Source organism: Echiichthys vipera (genome assembly GCF_963691815.1).
Source record: "Echiichthys vipera genome assembly, chromosome: 18".
NCBI lineage: Eukaryota > Metazoa > Chordata > Actinopteri > Perciformes > Trachinidae > Echiichthys > Echiichthys vipera.
The window spans coordinates 1,986,302-2,008,801 of NC_139843.1; the positions used below are offsets into that span (position 1 = coordinate 1,986,302).

The 22,500-nt window shown below is 44.4% G+C and overlaps 3 protein-coding genes across 9 annotated transcripts in view; 1 reads left to right on the forward strand and 2 right to left on the reverse strand.

Annotated features, from left to right (window-relative positions):
• Positions 1-397, reverse strand: part of LOC310960754 (wings apart-like protein homolog) — a 33,936-nt gene extending 33,539 nt beyond the window's left edge. The window contains 1 exon segment of the mRNA XM_083932545.1: positions 123-397. The gene's annotated coding sequence lies outside the window, so the exon portion shown is untranslated.
• A 2,425-nt stretch (positions 398-2,822) lies between these two features.
• LOC310961258 (E3 ubiquitin-protein ligase TRIM35-like) lies at positions 2,823-6,028 on the reverse strand. Of its 2 annotated transcripts, none has more exons than XM_083933263.1 (2): positions 4,291-6,028; positions 2,823-3,103 (listed from the first exon to the last, which is right to left on the reverse strand). In XM_083933263.1, the coding sequence occupies exon 1, from the start codon at positions 5,690-5,692 to the stop codon at positions 4,298-4,300; it is 1,395 nt and encodes a 464-aa protein (XP_083789389.1). In that variant the 5' UTR covers positions 5,693-6,028; the 3' UTR covers positions 2,823-3,103; positions 4,291-4,297. The 2 variants fall into 2 exon arrangements, with proteins under 2 accessions (XP_083789389.1, XP_083789388.1); XM_083933262.1 differs by having other exon boundaries at positions 2,823-3,108.
• A 5,165-nt stretch (positions 6,029-11,193) lies between these two features.
• LOC310960593 (pleckstrin homology domain-containing family A member 1-like) overlaps positions 11,194-22,500 on the forward strand; it is a 28,584-nt gene continuing 17,277 nt past the window's right edge. For 5 of the 6 annotated variants that reach the window (XM_083932323.1, XM_083932325.1, XM_083932321.1 and 2 more), the window contains exons 1-6: positions 11,366-11,485; positions 14,539-14,724; positions 15,974-16,030; positions 16,518-16,563; positions 21,089-21,186; positions 22,199-22,321. In XM_083932323.1, coding sequence (XP_083788449.1) covers positions 11,411-11,485; positions 14,539-14,724; positions 15,974-16,030; positions 16,518-16,563; positions 21,089-21,186; positions 22,199-22,321 — 585 coding nt within the window. In that variant the 5' untranslated portion in view covers positions 11,366-11,410. Of the gene's footprint in view, positions 11,277-11,365; positions 11,486-14,538; positions 14,725-15,973; positions 16,031-16,517; positions 16,564-21,088; positions 21,187-22,198; positions 22,322-22,500 lie in introns of those variants that run through there. The other variant, XM_083932326.1, reaches the window with a different exon arrangement.

The window sequence follows — 22,500 nt, forward strand, 5'->3', positions numbered from 1 at the left end:
CTAACAGCTAACTAACAAAAAACCACATCCTGACACCGTGACGTATCACAGGCGAACATTTCACCCCCGGCCCGGTTGGCACCGGGACACGATCGACCCCCGTGGTCCCGGTTTTCACTTACTTGGTGAGCTGATCCGCACCGAACACCCTCCAGAGCCGTTAACGGCCGCTCCGCTCGCTCGGGACCGGGCCTGCTGCAGTATAAACAAGGCCGGACAGACGCCCTTAAAGGCGAGTTAGCGGGCTCGAGAGGCGGCAGGGAGAACCGCGGAGCCGGACTCTTGAGACCAGGTCCCGTTAAAAAGCCCGTGTCACGGTAACGGCTCCGGTTTTTAAGTTAAATCGCACTCGATTGTTTCCTCCGGGTTACGACGAAGGCTTCCATTGGACTCCCCCGCTGCGTCAAGTTCACCGGAGACAGCGCGGCGGAACCGGAAATGCGTTGAGCTATCCTAAAAAATAAAAGTATACACAAAACGTACGGAAAAGAACATTTTATTTATTTTAGATTTATTTGTTTACACCTTTTTAAAGATGTAAACATTCTAAATGTGTCTTAGTTTATTTTCCTGTTGCAGTGTAGGCACCAGCCTTGGTCCTTGTTAACTTCCTGTCAGCTGATGTCATTCATATACACTGCGACAGGAAATGAACTAGGACACATTTAGAATAGTTTTGTTTACATCTCTGAAAAGGTCTATAAAATATCAGCAACTAAGCGAGTGACTTCGATAACAGGAAATATAAATAAATAAATGACAAAGTGAAATAATAATAATTCAAAATAAATGTAAATACTGAAATAAAAAATCAGTCAAAATAAAAGAGGTCAGTGTGGAAATAAGGTGCATAGATATTCACACAGGCGTGGGTTTTTGTATAGACCTTTTCAACAGAATTCCATTGCTAGGCAACAGCCTCGGTCCTTGTTTACTTCCTGTCAGCTGATGTCGTTCACAAACACTGCAACAGGAAATGAACTAGGACACATTGAGATTTTTTTTGTTTACATCTTTGAAAAGGTCTGTAGTTGCATCTGATTCATAAATACATAAAATGGGAATCGTTTTTATTTGTGAATTAAAGTGTTTTTGCCAAAACGAAGAGATTTTCATTCCCAAATTCCACCAAACTTCAGTTTTTCATTTAAAAAAACAGGAATCATTTGATCATCAGAAGGGATCCAACACTGAAAAGCATCCTAAAAGGTTTTAGTTCATCTACAAGAGAGAAACAAGTTACACAGTTTCTCATTTGATGCTTTTAATGTTAAATTATTTCTGCACTTTAAAGGGATTGTACTGTAAATGTCGTTGTCCTGGTACAATGACAATAAAGACGATTCTATTCTATTCTATTCTATTAATGTGTCTGTCTCTACGAGTCTCGGGTATTGAGGTTAGGGGCCGGCAGTAGCTCAGTCCATAGGTGACTTGTCTGGGAACCAGAGGGTCGCTGGTTTGAGTCCCTGTGTGGACCATGAATGGAGTGTGGACTAGGTGCCAGTTCATCCCCTAGGCCCCGCCGAACCCCCTACTGTTCGGGGTGCCGTTCACTGGCAGCCCCCTCGCTCTAACATCTCTCCATTAATTGCATGTATATAGGTCCTGTGTGTGTGTGTGTAGAATGAAAATTAATACTAGAGTGAAAATTGAATTTCCCCATTGCGGGACAAATAAAGGAATTCTTCTTCTTCTTCTTCTTCTTCTTCTTATCAGGGTGGATGTCAGGGTCACAGGCCTCAGACAGAGAGAGGCGTCTGGACTCGTGCCTGTAGGCCCCCTGCTGCCCTGGACTTCCTCTTTATGATGAATATATTATTTGTTGTGTGGCGATTAGACATCTTCATCATCATTATGTATATATCATTACTCACACATTATCAGTGCCTGTTTGTGTTCTATGTCTTTATATGAATTTGGATTATTTGGGGGTTCTTCTGCACGTTTAGTTGCATCACTATGTTCTTTATGTTGGAATCCATGGTTTATGTTAGATTATGTTTTTATCTTGTTAATGGTCAAATCGTTTAACCACAGTGTCTGTTTTTGTTTGATTTATTTGATGTTTTATTTTGATTTGATCCATGTTTTTATGCTTATTGTCACTCTGACCCTTTCCCGTCTTTGTGTTGAAACTGTTGCACAATCATTTCCCTCGGGATAAATAAATAAAGCTTCTTCAATCTTGAATCTTGAATCTTGAAATAACCTCTGATGACTTCAGAAGGAGGATTTATTCAGGACCCTGATGAGGCCTCTGGACTGGTCCTGCCGGGTCCTCATGAAGGCCTGGAGGAGGACTAGATGTGTCTCTCATCTCCAGACGCCCTGAGGAAGGCCAAGCCGACCCACCTGCACCTTTTTCCTTTACATTAACATGTATAATGACATTTCCAACTGTGGTTTTAAAGTAGACCCCTTCATTCAAAGCCTAAGGGAATGCAAAGCTCCTGCATTATGTTTTGTCAGGTTGGTTTTTGCCAGATTTTATTCTTTAAACTATAACCGGAAGTGCGCACATGTCGAATCTCGACCTTCACTTTTGTGACTTCATCAATCTCACCATAACAAATGCCGCCTTCAGGGGCTCCCAGTAAAGTCGGGAAAACGATGCATTTCACATGACAGCGCGTAAATACGGCAACAAAAGAAACAAAATGGAAAATATAAATTAAAACCCCAAAAACTTAATGGAAAAAATATAAATTGAGCTTCCATGTTGCACAGTGTTTTGTATATTCATTATTTGCTGGGATCATACTGCTGAGAATCTGTAACATCCTTTTTTACATGATTTTAAAAGAGGACCATGAACTACACACAGTGTTATTGCTGAAGTTTATTGAATAAGCAATGTTCCGACCTTCACCAGACATTACATCTTTAATATGCATCAACATCGTTATGCTGGAGCCACAGGCTGCGTCCATGGATGTATAACAATAATAATCTCTCAATAATAATGGATTTAATACACATGATGGACTCAAGCTCCACGAGACGGAGACGTTATTAATACAGAGAGCAATGAGAATGATGTTCGTTTTCCATTACAGGTGCTGACGTGGAAGACCCGGAAATGCTGACCAATCAGAGAAGACTGGGCTAAAGCAGATGGTTTCAGACAGAGGAGGAATACAGGTTTATTCACACACAAAACAATGTTTTTTTTAACATTAAAGCATGTAAACATGTTCTAGAATAATCCCAGAAGCATGAGGCTGAACGTTTGTATGCTCTATTTAAAGTATATTCACTCCTCTCCGCTCTTTTCTTCTACTTGAGATTATTTTATGACAGTTTTCAAGCCTTGAGTAGATTGGACAGAGTGAAAGTGGGCTGAGAGAAGGGGAGACATGCAGGAAAGTGCCGCAGGTCGGAGTCAAACCCGAGGTCGCTGCCTCCAGGACCGTCAGCCTCTTTACACGGGGCCACTGCTCTAACCACTCAGCCCCCGGCCCCCGGAGCTGCTGCTCTAACGCTGCATCGGTTACTTTGTTTGTGTTATTGTGTGACTTTGGTGTTTTAAAGTGTAATGCCAGCGTAAAGTCATCCCAGGGTCTTTTTCGATACTTACAGACATCAAAAATGCCACAGAGACAGTTTTTTTTGTCCTGTATAAATTATTGACGAGAAATCCAGGAGAGTCGCTAACAGCCGGACGTGGCTAACAGTGATTAGCTCGGGGCAGTATGATTAAGGCATTCAAAGGTCTTTTTTAACCACTACAACAAAGCACCAATGGGCTCCTTCCACTGTAATGGACTTTACGATGAGAGGAGCTGGTACAGGGGCCAGTAGGTAAGTCTTTAAAACACTCTTTAATAAACTCTGGCTTCTCTAACTACGCTGATGACGCTTTGTTGTGTGTGTAGGGACTCTTCTCATGCTGCTGCAGAGGTTTGCTGTTATTTTCAGCAGCATTAGTGGTTAAAAAAGACCTTTGAATGCCTTCACCGTGCTGCCCCGAGCTAATCACTGTTAGCCACGTCCGGCTGTTAGCGACTCTCCTGGATTTCCCCGTTAATAGTTACACAAATAAACTGTCTCGATGGTTTATTTGATGGATGTAAGTGCAGGAAAAAACAAGTGGCAATGGGGTTGGGGGGTCTCTGACTAACGCGTAGCACAGCTTCAGCTCCCCCTGCGTGAAATGTTTGATAGAAAAGTTAAACAGTTTTAAAACATTTTTAAACCGGGGGCCATAAAAGTTTCAAACCCCTGTGTTCACTTGGACGAAGCCTCAGACTGTGTTCAATACTCAGACATTCAGGTTTGCATACTTACATGGTCGCTAACTTCCCACTACAACAGAGACCTTCACAGGCAACATCTTCAAAGCGAGGGCATTCCTGGTGCAAAGGTAAGGGCACAGCTTCTCAGTGAACGTGTGTGTGAAGGTGTGTATGTGTGTGTTCGTATCAGGGTCAGAAAATGAAAGCTCTCCTTTGTCCCAGTCCAGACGGACTCTGATCCTCCGGAGCTTCCCTCCGACCTGGAGGTCCGTGTATTTGTTAGTCGGGGAGTACGCTCTGTATCCAGCTTCGCTCAAGTCTACGCTCCAGACCGTAGATCCCACGAACTCTTTCCTACAAACGGACTCCGCTAACACCCCCAGCTCCCAGTCCTTGTTGTCTCCGACCTCCACGGCCCAGCTGTGAGTCCCCGAGTTAAACCCCGAGCCCAGGACAGAATCCCAGTACAAAAACCTCTCTGGGTTTTCAGGAAGCTTCTGGATCTTTCCGTGTCTCACGCCGGTCAGATCTTCAGACAGGACGAGTTCTGAACCAGCAGTGTTTGGGTCCAGAACCACAGGAGTGTAGGAGACCACGTCCTTCATCTTGTTCCAGATGTTGAAGGTCAGGTTGCCCAGGTGTTTGGCCTCGTCTATCAGAGCTCCTGAGAGCAGCGGTGGAGCCTCCAGCAGGGGGCGCCGCTGGACTCGCTCCACTGCAGCCTTGTAGTTGTGCAGGAATGAGACGTCTCCAGCTCTCAGCTCCTCCTCTGTGGCTCTGACTGTGTCTGAAAGAGCTGCTATCTCTCTGCTCACAGCCTCCGTCTCCTGCTTCATCCTCCGACTCTTCTGCTCCTCTTCCTCCCTCAGTGCAGCCATCCTGGCCTCCTCCTCCTCTTCTAGAAACTGGTGAAGCTTCTTAAACTGCTCCTTAATCTGCCTCTCCGTGCGTCGGGCCTGGACCTTCACGTGCTCTGCTGTTTGATTAAAGTTCACTCGAACCTCATTGAAAACCTTTAACCTGTCCTGTAAGGCTTCAAGGGGTTTCCGGAGCTCCTCCCTGTGATCCCGTGCGACCTCATCGATGGGTCTGAACCTGTGGTCGGCGTGTATTTTGGCATCCCTGCAGACGAGACACACTGGCTGCTGGTGGTCCACACAGAAGAGTCTGAGCTTCTCGCCGTGCAGAGGGCAGAGTGTCACAGACCCAGACGGGGCTCCCTGACCTTGTCCCCGCAGAAAGGACTCACACAGGTTCCTTAACGCCAAGTTACGAGGTGGATCACCGCTTGGAGATACCGCCCGACAAACTGGACACTGTTGGACCCGTTTCGTCGTCCACCAGCTCTGCAGACAGGCTCTGCAGAAGCTGTGGCTGCACGCCAGGAGGACCGGGTCTTTGAAGATGTCGTGGCAGGCAGGGCAGCAGAAATCCTCCTCAGATCCAGAAGCCATTTTCTGAACAGGAGCTGGAGCCGCTCCTTCCTCTGGAAATCTCCCTCGGAGTTACTTTCACTTTGAGCCGGATTGGTTTTTCTTCAAAGTCTTATTCCGTTTGTCAAGTCAGCTGCTAAAAGTGCTAAATCCCAGATGCCCCAGTTCTCCCAGCGTCCACCTCTGAAGCCCTCCTTCAGTGGAAGTCTAGAGTTGGTCTCAAGGCAAGACTTACCGTCTGTCTGTTCTCTGTCGGTAAGCCTGAACCAGGTGTGTTTCCTGATGAGTCACAGGTGAGTCACACGGGGGGGGGAGCTCTGAAGGATCACAGCACTCTCACAGTCCTGGCTGGGGATTGAAGGTGTGTTCTGTCTCTCCATCACATATATCACTTCTTTTGTCAGGTACGTTTTGAGGGAAACAAAATGCCTTCATCGTGTGGAACAGAAAGCACTTCGGGGTAAAACCTGTGGCTTCGGTGGATGTTAATAAAGTAAACAGGGTGTGCCTCGTGCCGCAAGTCATGACTTGACTTAACCACGACAACCGGCTCTTCTTTAACACGCAGAGCTGAACCATGCAGTCGCTACACACACACATATTGGATTGTAAGATATTGAGTCTTTTCCAGGTACTTTGACTCAGTTCTCAAGATTTTCTGGAAGACATTCATTCATTCATTCATTCATCTTCAACCTCTTGTCCCTGTCGGGGTCTCGGGGGGCTGGAGCCGATCCCAGCTGACCTCGGGTGTGAGGCGGGGTCCACCCTGGACAGGACGCCAGTCTATCACAGGACACATAGAGACGAACAGAGACAGACAACCATTCACACCTACGGGTGATTTAGAGTCATCAATGAACCGAACACCTGCACGTCTTTGGACTGTGGGAGGAAACCGGAGAACCCGGAGAAAACCCACGCAGACACGGGGACAACACATTTCTTCAAATCATAATAACCTGGGGAATAAAACATAAAAGGAATCTTATTCTCACATTTCACTGTCGTCAAACAAATATAATTACAGTTAATAAAGAATGAGAATAAAGAAGCTTTGCAGTGTCGCACAGTTAGAAGTTTACTGAATGGATCTGCAGCCACACTGACCTCTCTCACATCTATGATCTCAGGATGATTCAGAGCTCCATTAAAACTCCATTAAAGTGTGCGTGTCTCCTTGTGTTCGAGGCGAGATGGTGAACTGACCCCAGAGCTGCATGGCTGTTCCCTGCACTACGGGACCTGAAATGATCCCAGCGCTCGTTCACGTGCACCCTGCTGCGGCTGTCTGTCTCCTGAGGGCAGTCAGGTCGTGCTGGCATCCAGCCTCCCTCCTTCAAACCTTCAAAAACCTGTTACCGCGGAGCGCTGAGCCTGGCTGAAATCCCTGCGTGGCATGTTTAGCGGCCTGAGCCAGCAGCCGCCTGACGGACGTCACCGCACCACGTAGGGTTATTCTGTAGTTCCTCACAAGGATGCGAAAAGCTCCCTGAGCAGCAGACGTTGGTCGCTGAGAGCCTGGCAGAGCTCTGCGGTGCCACCTGCAGTGTTCAGGCATCATCGTGGTGTTTGAAGAATAGACTGGCACAGGGGCTGGCATCAGTGCTGGCAGCGCCTTCTTTAATAACAATTAGGCCTTTGACATTCACCAGATAGCAGCTGTAGGGTCGACTCTGGCAACGGCACAGAGGACGGACGCCAAACCACCCACCAGCCACAATCTACACACTTTTTTGGAGATGATGGTTCAGAGAGGAGACGGGCCTATGAACATATTCAAATCTATTCTTGTTGTTGGACAAGAACTTCGTCCCCGAGACAGTTTTTATGCGTTGAAGTGAAATTCTATTGCGTAAAATCATCACAGGGTCTTTTTCGGCGAATACACTCATCAAATAATCCATGGAGACAGTTTTTTCTGTAACAACTATTAAGGTAGAAATCCAGGAGAGAGGCTAACAGCCGGACGTGGCTAACAGTGGTTAGCTCGGGGCAGTACGGTGAAGGCATTCAAAGGTCTTTTTTAACCACTAATACTGCTGAAAATAACAGCAAACCTCTGCAGCAGCATGTGAAGAGTCCCTACACACACAACAAAGCACCAATGGGCTCCTTCCTTTGGGATTGACTTTGGTAATTCACTGTAATGGACTTTACTATGAGAGGAGCTGGTACAGGGGCCAGTAGGTAAGTCTTTAAAACACTCTTTAATAAACTCTGGCTTCACTAACTACACTGTTGCTGCTTTGTTGTGTGTGTAGGGACTCTTCTCATGCTGCTGCAGAGGTTTGCTGTTATTTTCAGCAGCATTAGTGGTTAAAAAAGACCTTTGAATGCCTTCACCGTGCTGCCCCGAGCTAATCAGTGTTAGCAACTGTTAGCCTCTCTCCTGGATTTCTCTGTTAAGAGTTGTTCCATGAAAAACTGTCTCGATGGATTATTTGATGAATGCAAGTGCTGAAAAAGTCCATGGGATGATTTAACGCTGGAATTACACTTAAACACTTCATGGACATGAACAGTCCTGTGTTTTGGGACCCATCCACCATCCAGACCCTCCTGCCAACGTGGATTTTGGCGCTCTTTCCTTCTTTCTACAGTCATAAATATGTGGATTACATATGAATATATCTGTGTAATTAACCACAGTTAGTGCAGTGCAGTCATGAGCTGGGGCCCTGGGACTGGAGGTTGTTGGTTCCACTGTGGACCACAGTCTTTAGAGCAAACACAGTCCATTGGAGGATTCACTACCTTAACTAGATTGATCATACTGTGAGCAGAAGACTCAGCCGGCTGCAGAACGACTGTTTCCTGTGCTGTGAATTTAAACCTGTCACCACTAGATGTCAGAGTTTGCACATAATCTGCCTCTGTTTGTTGTTTTCTCTCTCATCCTCTAATGTTCCTTTGTCTCTGCTTTCACTCCCATACTCCCCCTCTCTGATCACCTCTTTGACTCCTGTATTTCTGATTTAACTGAGGTAAACATGTGCACTGAGCCGAACATAGAAAGCATCCTGCAGACTAAACTGACTGTCTTGTATCGTAGAGTAAGCAGTCAGTGTCAATAAGAAGTAGATGTGTGCTGTACACAGTAGAGCTAACTGCCACGCTGAACAAACATCTAAACAAGTACGGCTTACACAAAGACGATTCTGAAGCACTGTCCTGCACAGGCTGGGGTCGTGGCCTCTAGGAGCTAACATGCGTGCTAAAGTGTCCTCTAGGAACCAAAACTTGTGCTAAAGTGCCCTCTAGGAAGCCAGAACATGTGCTAAAGTGTCCTCTAGGACCCAAAACGTGTGCTAAAGTGCCCTCTAGGAACCAAAACGTGTGCTAAAGTGCCCTCTAGTAAGCCAGAACGTGTGCTAAAGTGCCCTCTAGGAGCCAAAACGGTGCTAAAGTGTCCTCTAGGAACCAAAATGTGTGCTACAGTGCCCTCTAGGAGCTAACATGCGTGCTAAAGTGCTCTCTAGGAGCTAACATGCGTGCTAAAGTGCCCTCTAGGAGCCTAAATGTGTGCTAAAGTGCCCTCTAGGAGCTAACACGCCTGCTAAAGTGTCCTCTAGGAGCCAACATGCGTGCTAAAGTGTCCTCTAGGAGCTAAAACATGTGCTAAAGTGCCCTATAGGAGCGAAAATGTGTGCTAAAGTGCCCTCTAGGAGCCAAAACATGTGCTAAAGTGCCCTCTAGGAGCCTAAACGTGTGCTAAAGTGCCCTCTAGGTGCTAACATGTGCTAAAGCGCCCTCTAGGAGCCAAAACGTGTGCTAAAGTGTCCTCTAGGAGCCAAAACGTGTGCTAAAGTGCCCTCTAGAAGCTAACGTGTGCGAAAGTGTCCTCTAGGAGCCTAAACGTGTGCTAAAGTGTCCTCTAGGAGCCTAAACGTGTGCTAAAGTGTCCTCTAGGAGCCAAAACACTGTGCAGTCTGTGCACATCACTGTTCTGAAGCATGATTGAAAGCTTTGTGTTGTGATGTTTCATGAAACTGTTGCGTTTACAGTATAGAGGATGTTATGTGCACCTGTTTACCACACTGCCACTATGCACACACACACACACACACACACACACACACACACACACACACACACACACACACACACACACACACACACACACACACACACACACACACACACACACACACACACACACACAAGGTACGGCCCATGGGAAGTCCCCTACTTTATGAAATGCTATAACAGATGCTGTTTCCTCTTCTGGGGGTTGTTTCCATTTAAATCACTGAGGTGTGTGTGTGTGTGTGTGTGTGTGTGTGTGTGTGTATGAATGTGAATATACTACCAGAGTGCCCGCTCGCCGTCCTCCAGTTGACCTCTGACCCCCCCATCTTTTGACAAAGACAGTGAGGGGATAAAAAGGTTGAACTCTGGCAGCGGATTGGCTGAAAATCAAGGTTTTAGCCTTCAAAATACAAGAGCGTATGTAATGGGTGAAAATGTATGGATGGTTTTTAGTTTGTGTTTTATTCTGCTCCATCTATTTAAATTTTATATACATTGTGAATGGTCTGTGTAACTACACTGTCACTTTATTGTCGTATACTGACTCTGTTACTAACTGCTGTTTTATTAAAATACTGATGAATGTGGTTTCCTGTTTGTTGTTGTTATTTAATGCTACTTTATTGCTATCTGTAGATTTTACATTGTTTTTTATTTTCACCTTATTTATTTATTTTTAACGCATATTTAATGAGGCTGAAATTACAATAAATATATTTAATAATAATAATAATATAAATAACAAAAATATCCTTACTTTACACATGGATCAACGCCATTGTTGGCAAACTTTCATTTTTAAACCTAAACAATGACAATAAAGATAAACTATTCTATTATGAAAAGATAAAAATAAATACATAAATAAGAAAAACACCAACAGAAAAAGAAGAACTAAAATTTATTCTTAACAAATATTAAAAAGTCTTCAAATCTGGATAAGGAATTTTACTTTGAAGTAAACATGGATTGCTATAAAGTCATTATATCATATTAGCGGTAATAATAATATTATAACAATAATAATCATAATAAATAAATAAATAAATAAAATAAAGTAAGATTCTTCAAATCTTAGTCTTCAAATAATCTAGAAACTGTATTTTACTTTGAAGTAAAGTCATTATCTTCTAATAATAATGATAAATAACAATAACATAATAGTAGTAATGATAGCAATAATTATCATAATAAATAAATAAAATAAAATAACAACTAAATTAAAAGGAAGTCTTCAAATTTAAAAAAAAAAGGTATTTTACTTTGAAGTAAACATGGATTATTATAAAGTCATTATATTATAATAATAATTATTAAAAAAACAATAATAGTAGTAATGACAATAATAGTATAATGCATAAAAACAGAAATTAACAACAAAATTAAAATTAAGTCTTCAAATCTAAAAAAAACTGTATTTTACTTTGAAGTCCACCCGGAAGTAACGCCATTGTTGGCAAACGCTTTTATTGTTGAAGCTGAAACCGGAAGCGGGTGGTTCGGGTTCGGTGGTGTGTACCTTGACTCTGGAGCCGGACCGCTGCCTCACAGGACCCGGACCGAGCCGAGCTGAGTGAGTACACCCCGTAAAGCTGCTCTTTCACTGCCCGGGCTCCTGCACTCGGTCCCCGCAGAGCTCACACGGACACACCGGGGACCGGCTGGAGGTCCGTGAGAGACCCGAGTGAAGCGTCGAGAGGACGGTTAATGGAGGCGGGAAAAGCCGATGTGTCAGGCCTGCGACAGCTGTGGGGTCCGGGCAGGAGACTGTTTAATGGACCGGTACCGTCCTGGAGACATATTTATATATATATATATTTATTTATTTAATATTTAAATATAATATGTTAGCCTCCTGTATGACTGTTAAATGGACCGGTACCGTCCTGGAGATATATTATATATATTTATATTTTATATTTTATATTTAAATATAATATATTAACCTCCTGTATGACTGTTAAATGGACCAACACAGTCCTGGAGATATATTATATATATTTAATATTTAAATATAATATATTAGCCTACTAAACACTGTTTATATGGACCGGTACCGTCCTGGATATATATTTAATATATATTTAATATTTAAATATAATATATTAACCTCCTAGATGACTGTTTAAATGGACTGGCACTGTCCTGGATATGTGCATATATATAATATATATATTTAAATATAATATATTAGCCTCCTAAACACTGTTTAAATGGACCAACACAGTCATTGATATATATATAATATATATTTAATATTTAAATATAATATATTAACCTCCTGTATGACTGATTAAATGGACTGGCACAGCCCTGTATATATTTAATATATATTTAATATTTAAATATAATATATTATCCTCCTGAACACTGTTTAAATGGACCAACACACTCCTGGATATATATTTAATATATATTTAATATTTAAACATAATATATTAGCCTCCTGTATGACTGTTTAAATGGACCAGTACTGTCCTGTATATATATTTGTAATATTTAAATATAATATATTATCCTTCTGTGCAAACAATGGTTTAAATGGACCAACACACTCCTGGATGTATATAATATATATTTAATATTTTAATATAATATATTATCCTCCTGTATGACTGTTTAAATGGACCAGTACTGTCCTGGATATATATTATATATATTTAAGATATATTTAGTATTTAAATATAATATAATAACTTCCAGCATGACTGTATAAATGGACCACCACAGTCATTGATGTATATAATATATATTTAATATTTAAATATAGTATATGATACTCCTGTAAGACTGTAAATGGACCAACACAGCCCTGGATATATGTATAATATATATTTAATATTTAAATATAATTTATTAGCCTCCTGTACACTGTTTAAATGGACCAACACAGTCCATATAAAGTGTGTTTGTGTTTTTACTGTTTTCAGATCAGTACGATATGAAATGATACGGAGACGTCTCTAATAACAGGAGCGTGTTCCTCGATAGCATGTTTATAAAACCTAAAAAGTTACATTATTATTATTTATTTTGTTGTCTTTCTCTTTCTTGAATGACGTTTATTATTTTTGCTGTTAATTTTAGTGTTTTTCTCATTTTTTCCCCTTTTATTTAACTTTATCTACGTTTGTTACACGTTATTCAGTTACTTTTTAATGTTTTTGTTGTTGTGAGCGTGTCTGACATGGTTGTTGGGAGGGATAGATGGATTCATGTTGGTGTTTTTCTTTGTTTTTCACCTTAAAGCAGACGTACTGGACATGTGTTTTACCCGTTTCTGTGTTCTCTTCTGCAAAAATCCATAAAAAAATAGAAAAAATCAATAAAAAGTCACATTAAAAGTCGCCTTTATGATGCAAAGATATTGTAAAGGAAGGCTGAGTTACTTTAAAACACTTTAGTTCTTGTTTTATAATGAAGATTTCACAAAAGAGGGAATAAACAACAAAAATGGTCCCGTGATGTCACGACCGCTGCGTCTCTGGGTCGCAGCGCGGCAGACCAGGGTCGGCAGGTGTCCGTGTGTGTGTGATCGGACGTCCGCGTATCCTGCAGCAGCGCGGGGGAGTGTGTGAACCGTCCAACAGCCAATGAGAGGCGAGCCAACGAGGGAAACAGATGCAGGAGGCCCAACAATGGCTTCTCCCTTCTCGTCCATTGTTGGATTTGTCTTCATGCCTAACGAGCGTCCCTGAATCAGACGCGGGTCCACGGGTGTTTCCCTGTAGAGGTGAGGCGACCCGACCCCGACAGAGAGTTCATGTCATGGACGGAGTCACTGGTTTGAAACTAGAAACTTATACTCTTTATGAACAGCAGGTGTAAAGACTTAGGGCGCACTCCCACTGTGCCTCCGTCCCGTGCCCAAACAGGTTCCACGGCTAAAGTCTGGTTCCTTTGACCAGAGTGAGTGCAACCGTACCACGTCTAGGAGCGGCATGCTTGCCGTCCACGGCCCGTTTGGGAGAGGTGGGCTTTAGTAAAGCACGTTTGCACGTGTACGAGCACGAGCGTGCGCACGTGTACGTGTACGAGGCCTACGGCGGTTCTGAGGTCATTTCCTGTGCGCCTGTTGGGACGTAGAAAAAAGAAGGAGGGACCATGCGCGGACATTTCAAACAATGGCGGTGAAAGGTTCACGTTGGTGTGATGCGGAGGTGGAGTGTTTACTGCAGATTTGGTCGATGAAAAGATTCAAAAACAGTCGACAAGACGCACAAAAACTCCGAGGTCTACGGAAAGATCTGGAAACAAAGCCACGCATCGCCATGACGTCGTCAGTGCGTGTGACGTGTTACGGCGTGATGACGTATATGTAAAGTTTTAAATACTAATGGACACAACTGTTGATTTGTGTGTGAGCGAGGTGTGTGTGTGTGTAAACTACAGCACAGAGTCTTCAGCCTCTCAGGAGGGAAACCACAAGTGTTTACTGTCGATGTGATGATGAGACACACACACACACACACTCTCAGAGCATGTTAAACTGACAGTTTCCCTCTTTTTCGGACTGGAGTTCAGAGTTTGAGGACGGTGCGTTCAGGGGCAGATCGCAGCTCAACACTAGCTTTTAAAAGTGGTTGCTAGGTTGGTTACCGGGCAGGCACCAGTTCTTTTTTAACACGGTCGCCATTAAGACACTTTTACGTCAACTTAACAATGAAAACAATACGATAAAAGAAACGTTTTATGACAGTAAACTGAATTCTTTGCTGTGTCTTCTGGTATTTTCTGTCTCTCAGCTGCAGCGACCTTTAGCTTCAGTGTGACGTTGTTGTGAATGAGCGTGTGCAGCTTAACGTGTCCCCTGTCCCGTCCTCCTCCCCCTGCAGCGTTCCTGTGAAGCCCCAGGGCGGGCTGAGCTGCTCGGGGTTGCGATGCCTTATGTGGACCGACAGAATCGCATCTGCGGCTTTCTGGACATCGAGGAGAATGAGAGCAGCGGCAGGTTCCTGCGCCGATACTTCATCCTGGACACTCTGCAGGGCAGCCTGCTGTGGTACATGGACAACCCACAGGTGTGTGTGTGTGTGTGTGCGCGTGTGTGCGTCTGTGTGTGTGTGTGTAGGTAAAAGGGTGTGTGCAGATAGAAATGTACTCCCACGTCTGGGCTTCTGTAAACATTCCTCTCGGGTTAGTCACCACCGAAAGCATCTTAAACATCCGACCGCGCTCTGTTCGTGTTGTAGCTTTAATCAGGAACTTTATTTTGAAGTTCTGAAGGCGTTTCCTGCCCATCATCAGTTACAGTAATAGATGAATTTCCTTCCTTCCAGGCAACTATTATTAACCTGAGCTCTGAGGGAGAATCAACCTGCAGGGACTTGAACTGAATGCTCATGTGATGCATCAAGTCCCTGCAGGTTCAGTTTGAAAGAAGCTCTGTGTCTTTGTTTAAAGTGCACCTTTGATGTGATGTAGAGCTGCAAAGACTCAAATAATCCATCAGTTGTCAACTATTCGATTAATCTGCAACTATTTTGATGATTGATTAAAAGGTCTGAGTCTTTTTTTGAAGAAAAACACAAAAATTCTCTGATTTCAGGATCTTAAATGTGAATATGTTCTGGTTTTTCTTCCTTCTTTGGACAATAACCTGAATTTAATTTGAGTTTTTGACAAAATAAGACATTTAAGGACGTTTTCTTGGGCTTCTTTTAAACGCTGACCACCATTTTCTGACATTTTATAGACAGAATAACTTATCGACAATGAGAAGAATTGTGTTACAGCCTTAATGTCCTGCAGTTCATTATAATACATGCTTTCTGCAGCTTCAGCCATTCTGTAGTGTTTACGAGCCTTCTTTGAGGGAATAAGTAACAAACGAGTGTCGGGTGATATGTTAACATTAACATTAACAGGTGGTTGCTGATGGACCCAGCTGCGATTTCACTACGCTGATAAAAAAGCAAAATAAACTCACAAATGTAAAAAAACAAACCAAAGTGCAGCTTCTGAATTCAAGTTTCTCTCTTTCTCTGAACATGTGACCTCGTTAACTCACCAAAAACACTTCATTAAAACTGGATATGCACAAAATCAAACCCTCCAAACCACCTGAGTGTTCAAACTGTTCCAACAATCACCGACTCTGGTTTGGTCCAAAAAAATCCTTCATTCACAGAGAAACGTGTGAAAGTACGTCGCTGTCTGTGGAGCAGCAGCTGCGTCTTGTGTCCAGCCCTTTAACCAACTCTATCCTTGTTTCCAGTAATTCTTCCTTTACTGCTGCTGTTAAATATCCTTTGTTGTGTCTTTGTTCAGAATCTGCCTAAAGGTGCAGAGAAGGTGGGATCTCTCAAACTCACCTACATCTCCAAGGTTCGTCCTCTACACACACACACACACACTCTCACACACACACACACCGACTGTCACCGACTTTGTTGTGTGTGTAGGGACTCTTCTCATGCTGCTGCAGAGGTTTGATGTTATTTTCAGCAGCATTAGTGGTTAAAAAAGACCTTTGAATGCCTTCACGGTACTGCCCCGAGCTAACCACTGTTAGCCACATACCATAGGATTGTTTTATGCTGTAAATACACTTAAAGCCTTCAGCTTAACAGAGGCAGTAACTGTAAAATATCGGCATTATGAACCGGCTCTCGGCTCCCCTGCTCTCACAATATTGACATCATTTAAAAGTCGTTCAATTATTATGAATCACACTGGTTTTCCTGACAGGACGACCTCTGCGTTGCATTCGAGCGCTAAGTTTGGCGTCTATACTGGTGCGTTCAGGGCCTCTCCCCTGACCCCTTGATTCATGATAACTCTTCGGTGATTGACGCTTTACTCTGTCGTTCAGGTCAGCGATGCCACCAAACTCAGACCGAAGGCAGAGTTCTGCTTTGGTAAGTCCGTCTTTATTTTCTGCTCTACAGCCTCTGATGATGTGACTCTGACTCTGACGTGACTCTGACCTGACGTGACTCTGACTCTGACTCTGACGTGACTCTGACTCTGACGTGACTCTGACTCTGACGTGACTCTGACTCTGACGTGACTCTGACTCTGACGTGACTCTGACGTGACTCTGACGTGACTCTGACGTGACTCTGACGTGACTCTGACTCTGGCGTGACTCCGACTCTGGCTCTGACTCTGACGTGACTCTGGCTCTGACTCTGACTCTGACGTGACTCTGACTCTGACTCTGACGTGACTCTGACGTGACTCTGACTCTGGCGTGACTCTGACCTGACGTGACTCTGACTCTGATGTGACTCTGACCTGATGTGACTCTGACTCTCACTCTGACGTGACTCTGACGTGACTCTGACGTGACTCTGACTCTGACGTGACTCTGACGTGACTCTGACTCTGACGTGACTCTGACGTGACTCTGATGTGACTCTGACTCTGACTTTGACGTGACTCTGACGTGACTCTGACGTGACTCTGACTCTGACGTGACTCTGACGTGACTCTGACTCTGACGTGACTCTGACGTGACTCTGACTCTGACTCTGACTCTGACGTGACTCTGACTCTGACGTGACTCTGACGTGACTCTGACTCTGACTCTGACGTGACTCTGACGTGACTCTGACTCTGACGTGACTCTGACGTGACTCTGACGTGACTCTGACTCTGACGTGACTCTGACGTGACTCTGACTCTGACTCTGACTCTGACGTGACTCTGACTCTGACTCTGACGTGACTCTGACTCTGACTCTGACTCTGACGTGACTCTGACTTTTACGTGACTCTGATGTGACTCTGACGTGACTCTGACTCTGACGTGACTCTGACGTGACTCTGACTCTGACTCTGACGTGACTCTGACTTTTACGTGACTCTGATGTGACTCTGACGTGACTCTGACTCTGACGTGACTCTGACCTGACGTGACTCTGACTCTGACGTGACTCTGACGTGACTCTGACTCTGACGTGACTCTGACTCTGACGTGACTCTGATTCTGACTCTGACTCTGACGTGATTCTGACTCTGACTCTGACTCTGACTCTGACTCTGACGTGACTCTGACTCTGACCTGACGTGACTCTGACGTGACTCTGACTCTGACGTGACTCTGACGTGACTCTGACTCTGACCTGACGTGACTCTGACTCTGACGTGACTCTGACTCTGACGTGACTCTGACGTGACTCTGACTCTGACTCTGACTCTGACGTGACTCTGATTCTGACTCTGACTCTGACGTGATTCTGACTCTGACGTGACTCTGACTCTGACTCTGACTCTGACGTGATTCTGACTCTGACGTGACTGTGACCTGACGTGACTCTGACTCTGACCTGACGTGACTCTGACTCTGACGTGACTCTGACGTGACTCTGACTCTGACGTGACTCTGACGTGACTCTGACTCTGACCTGACGTGACTCTGACTCTGACTCTGACGTGACTCTGACTCTGACTCTGACGTGACTCTGACGTGACTCTGACTCTGACGTGACTCTGACTCTGACTCTGACGTGACTCTGACTCTGACGTGACTCTGACGTGACTCTGACGTGACTCTGACGTGACTCTGACTCTGACCTGACTCTGACTCTGACTCTGACGTGACTCTGACTCTGACGTGACTCTGACTCTGACTCTGACGTGACTCTGACTCTGACGTGACTCTGACTCTGACGTGACTCTGACGTGACTATGACGTGACTCTGACGTGACTCTGACTCTGACGTGACTCTGACTCTGACGTGACTCTGACTCTGACGTGACTCTGACTCTGACGTGACTCTGACGTGACTCTGACTCTGACGTGACTCTGACCTGACGTGACTCTGACGTGACTCTGACTCTGATGTGACTCTGACTCTGACGTGACTCTGACTCTGACTCTGACTCTGACTCTGACTCTGACGTGACTCTGACGTGACTCTGACTCTGACTCTGACTCTGACGTGACTCTGACTCTGACTCTGACTCTGACGTGACTCTGATGTGACTCTGACTCTGACTCTGACGTGTGGGCAAATGTGATAGATATATTAGATTATTCAGGTTTTCTCTAACTTTGCTCACTCTGGAGCGTTATTCAGCCTCCTTCCTGACGAGCTACAGTAGCATGTTATAGTCGTTGGTACGACCTCGTAAAGACAGTAATGTTCAGGTGTCACATGCTTTCCAACCTTCGTTTCTTCCTCTCCGTCTTCCTTCCTCCTCTCCGTCTTCCTTCCTCTTGATTTCCTCTCTTTTGTCCGTTGCTGCTGGTTGTTGCTGCTCTGGCGGCCAACAGTAGCTTATTCTCACTCAATAGGAGGAAACTGTACAATGACTCTGACCTGTGTGTGTGTGTGTGTGTGTGTGTGTGTGTGCATCTGGATTGGATGTTAACGCACACACACACACACACATCCTCTGAGAAACCAGAAACAAACTGGTATTTTTAGATCTTGATTTAAATGAAGCTCTGCTGTGTTTTCTCTTCTCGCTCTCGTGTTTTCTGCTCCGACATGAAAAGAACAGAACGGCCGACATGTTTACTTTCTATCTGTCTGTCTGTCTGTTTACCTGTCTGTCTGTTCACCTGTCTGTCTGTTTACCTGTCTGTCTGTTTACCTGTCTGTCTGTCTGTCTGATTACCTGTCTGTCTGTCTGATTACCTGTCTGTCTGTTTACCTGTCTGTCTGTTCACCTGTCTGTCTGTTTACCTGTCTGTCTGTTCACCTGTCTGTCTGTTTACCTGTCTGTCTGTTTACCTGTCTGTCTGATTACCTGTCTGTCTGTCGGTCTGTTTACCTGTCTGTCTGATTACCTATCTGTCTGTCTGTCTGTTTACCTGTCTGTCTGTTCACCTGTCTGTCTGTTTACCTGTCTGTCTGTTCACCTGTCTGTCTGTTCACCTGTCTGTCTGTTTACCTGTCTGTCTGTTTACCTGTCTGTCTGATTACCTGTCTGTCTGTTTACCTGTCTGTCTGTTTACCTGTCTGTCTGTTTACCTGTCTGTCTGTTCACCTGTCTGTCTGTTTACCTGTCTGTCTGTTCACCTGTCTGTCTGTTCACCTGTCTGTCTGTTTACCTGTCTGTCTGTTTACCTGTCTGTCTATCTGTCTGTCTGATTACCTATCTGTCTGTCTGTCTATCTGTCTGTCTGATTACCTATCTGTCTGTCTGTCTGATTACCTGTCTGTCTGTCTATCTGTCTGTCTGATTACCTATCTGTCTGTCTGTCTGTTTACCTGTCTGTCTGTTTACCTGTCTGTCTGTTTACCTGTCTGTCTATCTGTCTGTCTGATTACCTATCTGTCTGTCTGTCTGATTACCTGTCTGTCTGTCTATCTGTCTGTCTGATTACCTATCTGTCTGTCTGTCTGATTACCTGTCTGTCTGTTTACCTGTCTGTTTACCTGTCTGTCTGTTAACCTGTCTGTCTGTCTGTCTGATTACCTGTCTGTCTGTCTGATTACCTGTCTGTCTGTCTGATTACCTGTCTGTCTGTTTACCTGTCTGTCTGATTACCTGTCTGTCTGTTTACCTGTCTGTCTGTTTACCTGTCTGTCTGTCTGTCTGATTACCTGTCTGTCTGTTTACCTGTCTGTCTGATTACCTGTCTGTCTGTCTGTTTACCTGTCTGTCTGTTCACCTGTCCGTCTGTCTGTTGACCTGTCTGTCTGTTTACCTGTCTGTCTGTTTACCTGTCTGTCTGTTTACCTGTCTGTCTGTCTGTTCACCTGTCTGTCTGTCTATCTGTCTGTCTGATTACCTATCTGTCTGTCTGTCTGTTTACCTGTCTGTTTACCTGTCTGTCTGTTAACCTGTCTGTCTGTCTGTCTGATTACCTGTCTGTCTGTCTGATTACCTGTCTGTCTGTCTGATTACCTGTCTGTCTGTTTACCTGTCTGTCTGATTACCTGTCTGTCTGTTTACCTGTCTGTCTGTTTACCTGTCTGTCTGTCTGTCTGATTACCTGTCTGTCTGTTTACCTGTCTGTCTGATTACCTGTCTGTCTGTCTGTTTACCTGTCTGTCTGTTCACCTGTCCGTCTGTCTGTTGACCTGTCTGTCTGTTTACCTGTCTGTCTGTTTACCTGTCTGTCTGTTTACCTGTCTGTCTGTCTGTTCACCTGTCTGTCTGATTACCTGTCTGTCTGTCTGTCTGTTTACCTGTCTGTCTGTTTACCTGGCTGTCTGTTTACCTGTCTGTCTGTTTACCTGTCTGTCTGTTCACCTGTCTGTCTGATTACCTGTCTGTCTGTTCACCTGTCTGTCTGTTTACCTGTCTGTCTGTTTACCTGTCTGTCTGATTACCTGTCTGTCTGTTTACCTGTCTGTCTGTTTACCTGTCCGTCTGTTTACCTGTCCGTCTGTTTACCTGTCTGTCTGTTCACCTGTCTGTCTTTCTGTCTGATTACCTGTCTGTCTGTCTGTCTGTCTGATTACCTGTCTGTCTCTCTCTGCAGTCATAAACGCAGGAATGAGGAAGTTTTATCTGCAGGCCAACGACCAGCAGGATTTGGTGGAATGGATCAGCGTTCTCAACAACGCCACCAAGATAACTGTGAGCCCCCCCCCCACACACACACACACACACACACACACACACACACACAGACACACACACACACAGACACACACACACACACACACACACACACACACACACACACACACACACACACACACACACACACACACACACACACACACACACAGACACAGATGGATCAATGGGTGACCCTGTTTCTGCTGCTGTTGTAGGCCGTGCTGCCGCTGTGTCTCGTGCCTCAGGCTGCAGCAGATGGAAAATTACCCATCAGGCCAGAGACAAAAAGTTCAGTTCAGGTTTAACAGAGTGTGAAGGGGGAGGAGAAGCCCGGCTGCAGCTGTGCTCCTGCAACTTCTTCATTATTTCACTCTGTAAATCACAGTAATCTTTAACTGATTATGTATAAAAGCACTGCGTTCATATGGGCTGTTCGTCCGTCCTGAAATCATCTGCTCGCTGTAGTTTTTATCAAAGAAAAGGAGGAAATAGTTCATTTGTTGGAGACTATTTACAGCAGCGGGTTAAGGGTTTAACACACACATGCACATTATTATTATTATTGTTTTCTTCATTTATAAACGTGTATCTTTTGCTGTGTTTACGCCTGTTCACGTATCTAAAACGGAGACATTTGGAAACACTGCTGAGCCTGTTTTAGTTTGAATTGAGTCAAACAACAACAGGAGGAGAGAACATGCAATGAGAAGCAATAGGATAAAAAAACAAGGTCAGATAATATGTAATAATAATATAATTATGGTAAAATGATAAGTAAAATGATCAAATAATGAAAAAACCTTCAGATATGTAGTAGATTATAGGAACCACAGCCTCATATAGGGTCTTTTTCTGTGCCATGCAGCTCAGTTGTTGTTGTTTTTAACTGTTATCAACCTTTAAAAGTCCAAACTAGGAGCGTTTATGAGCTGTTTGGAGACCAGGCGAAGGATCCTTGAAGGGAAAATCTGAGTTTAAACCTTAAACTCTTATAAACCCGTGCGTGTGAACCGTGTTTTGTCTTTAGGTGCCAAAGCCGGGCGAGGGCCACGCCGCCCACGAGACTCCCCAGGAAGTGCTGGGAGCCATGAAACAGGTCTCCTACAAGACTGAAATCATAGGAGGAGTCCCGATCATCACTGCTACACAGGTAACACACACACACACACACACACACACACACACACACACACACACACACGCAGCTCTGCAGGTCCTGTCCTGTCAGTGTTGGTATGCAGCCGCAGACACGTGACCCTGCAGGCAGCAACACGGACGAGTGACTGAAAGACCCAGAGTTAGTGTTGAAACAGGAACGCAGGTTAATGT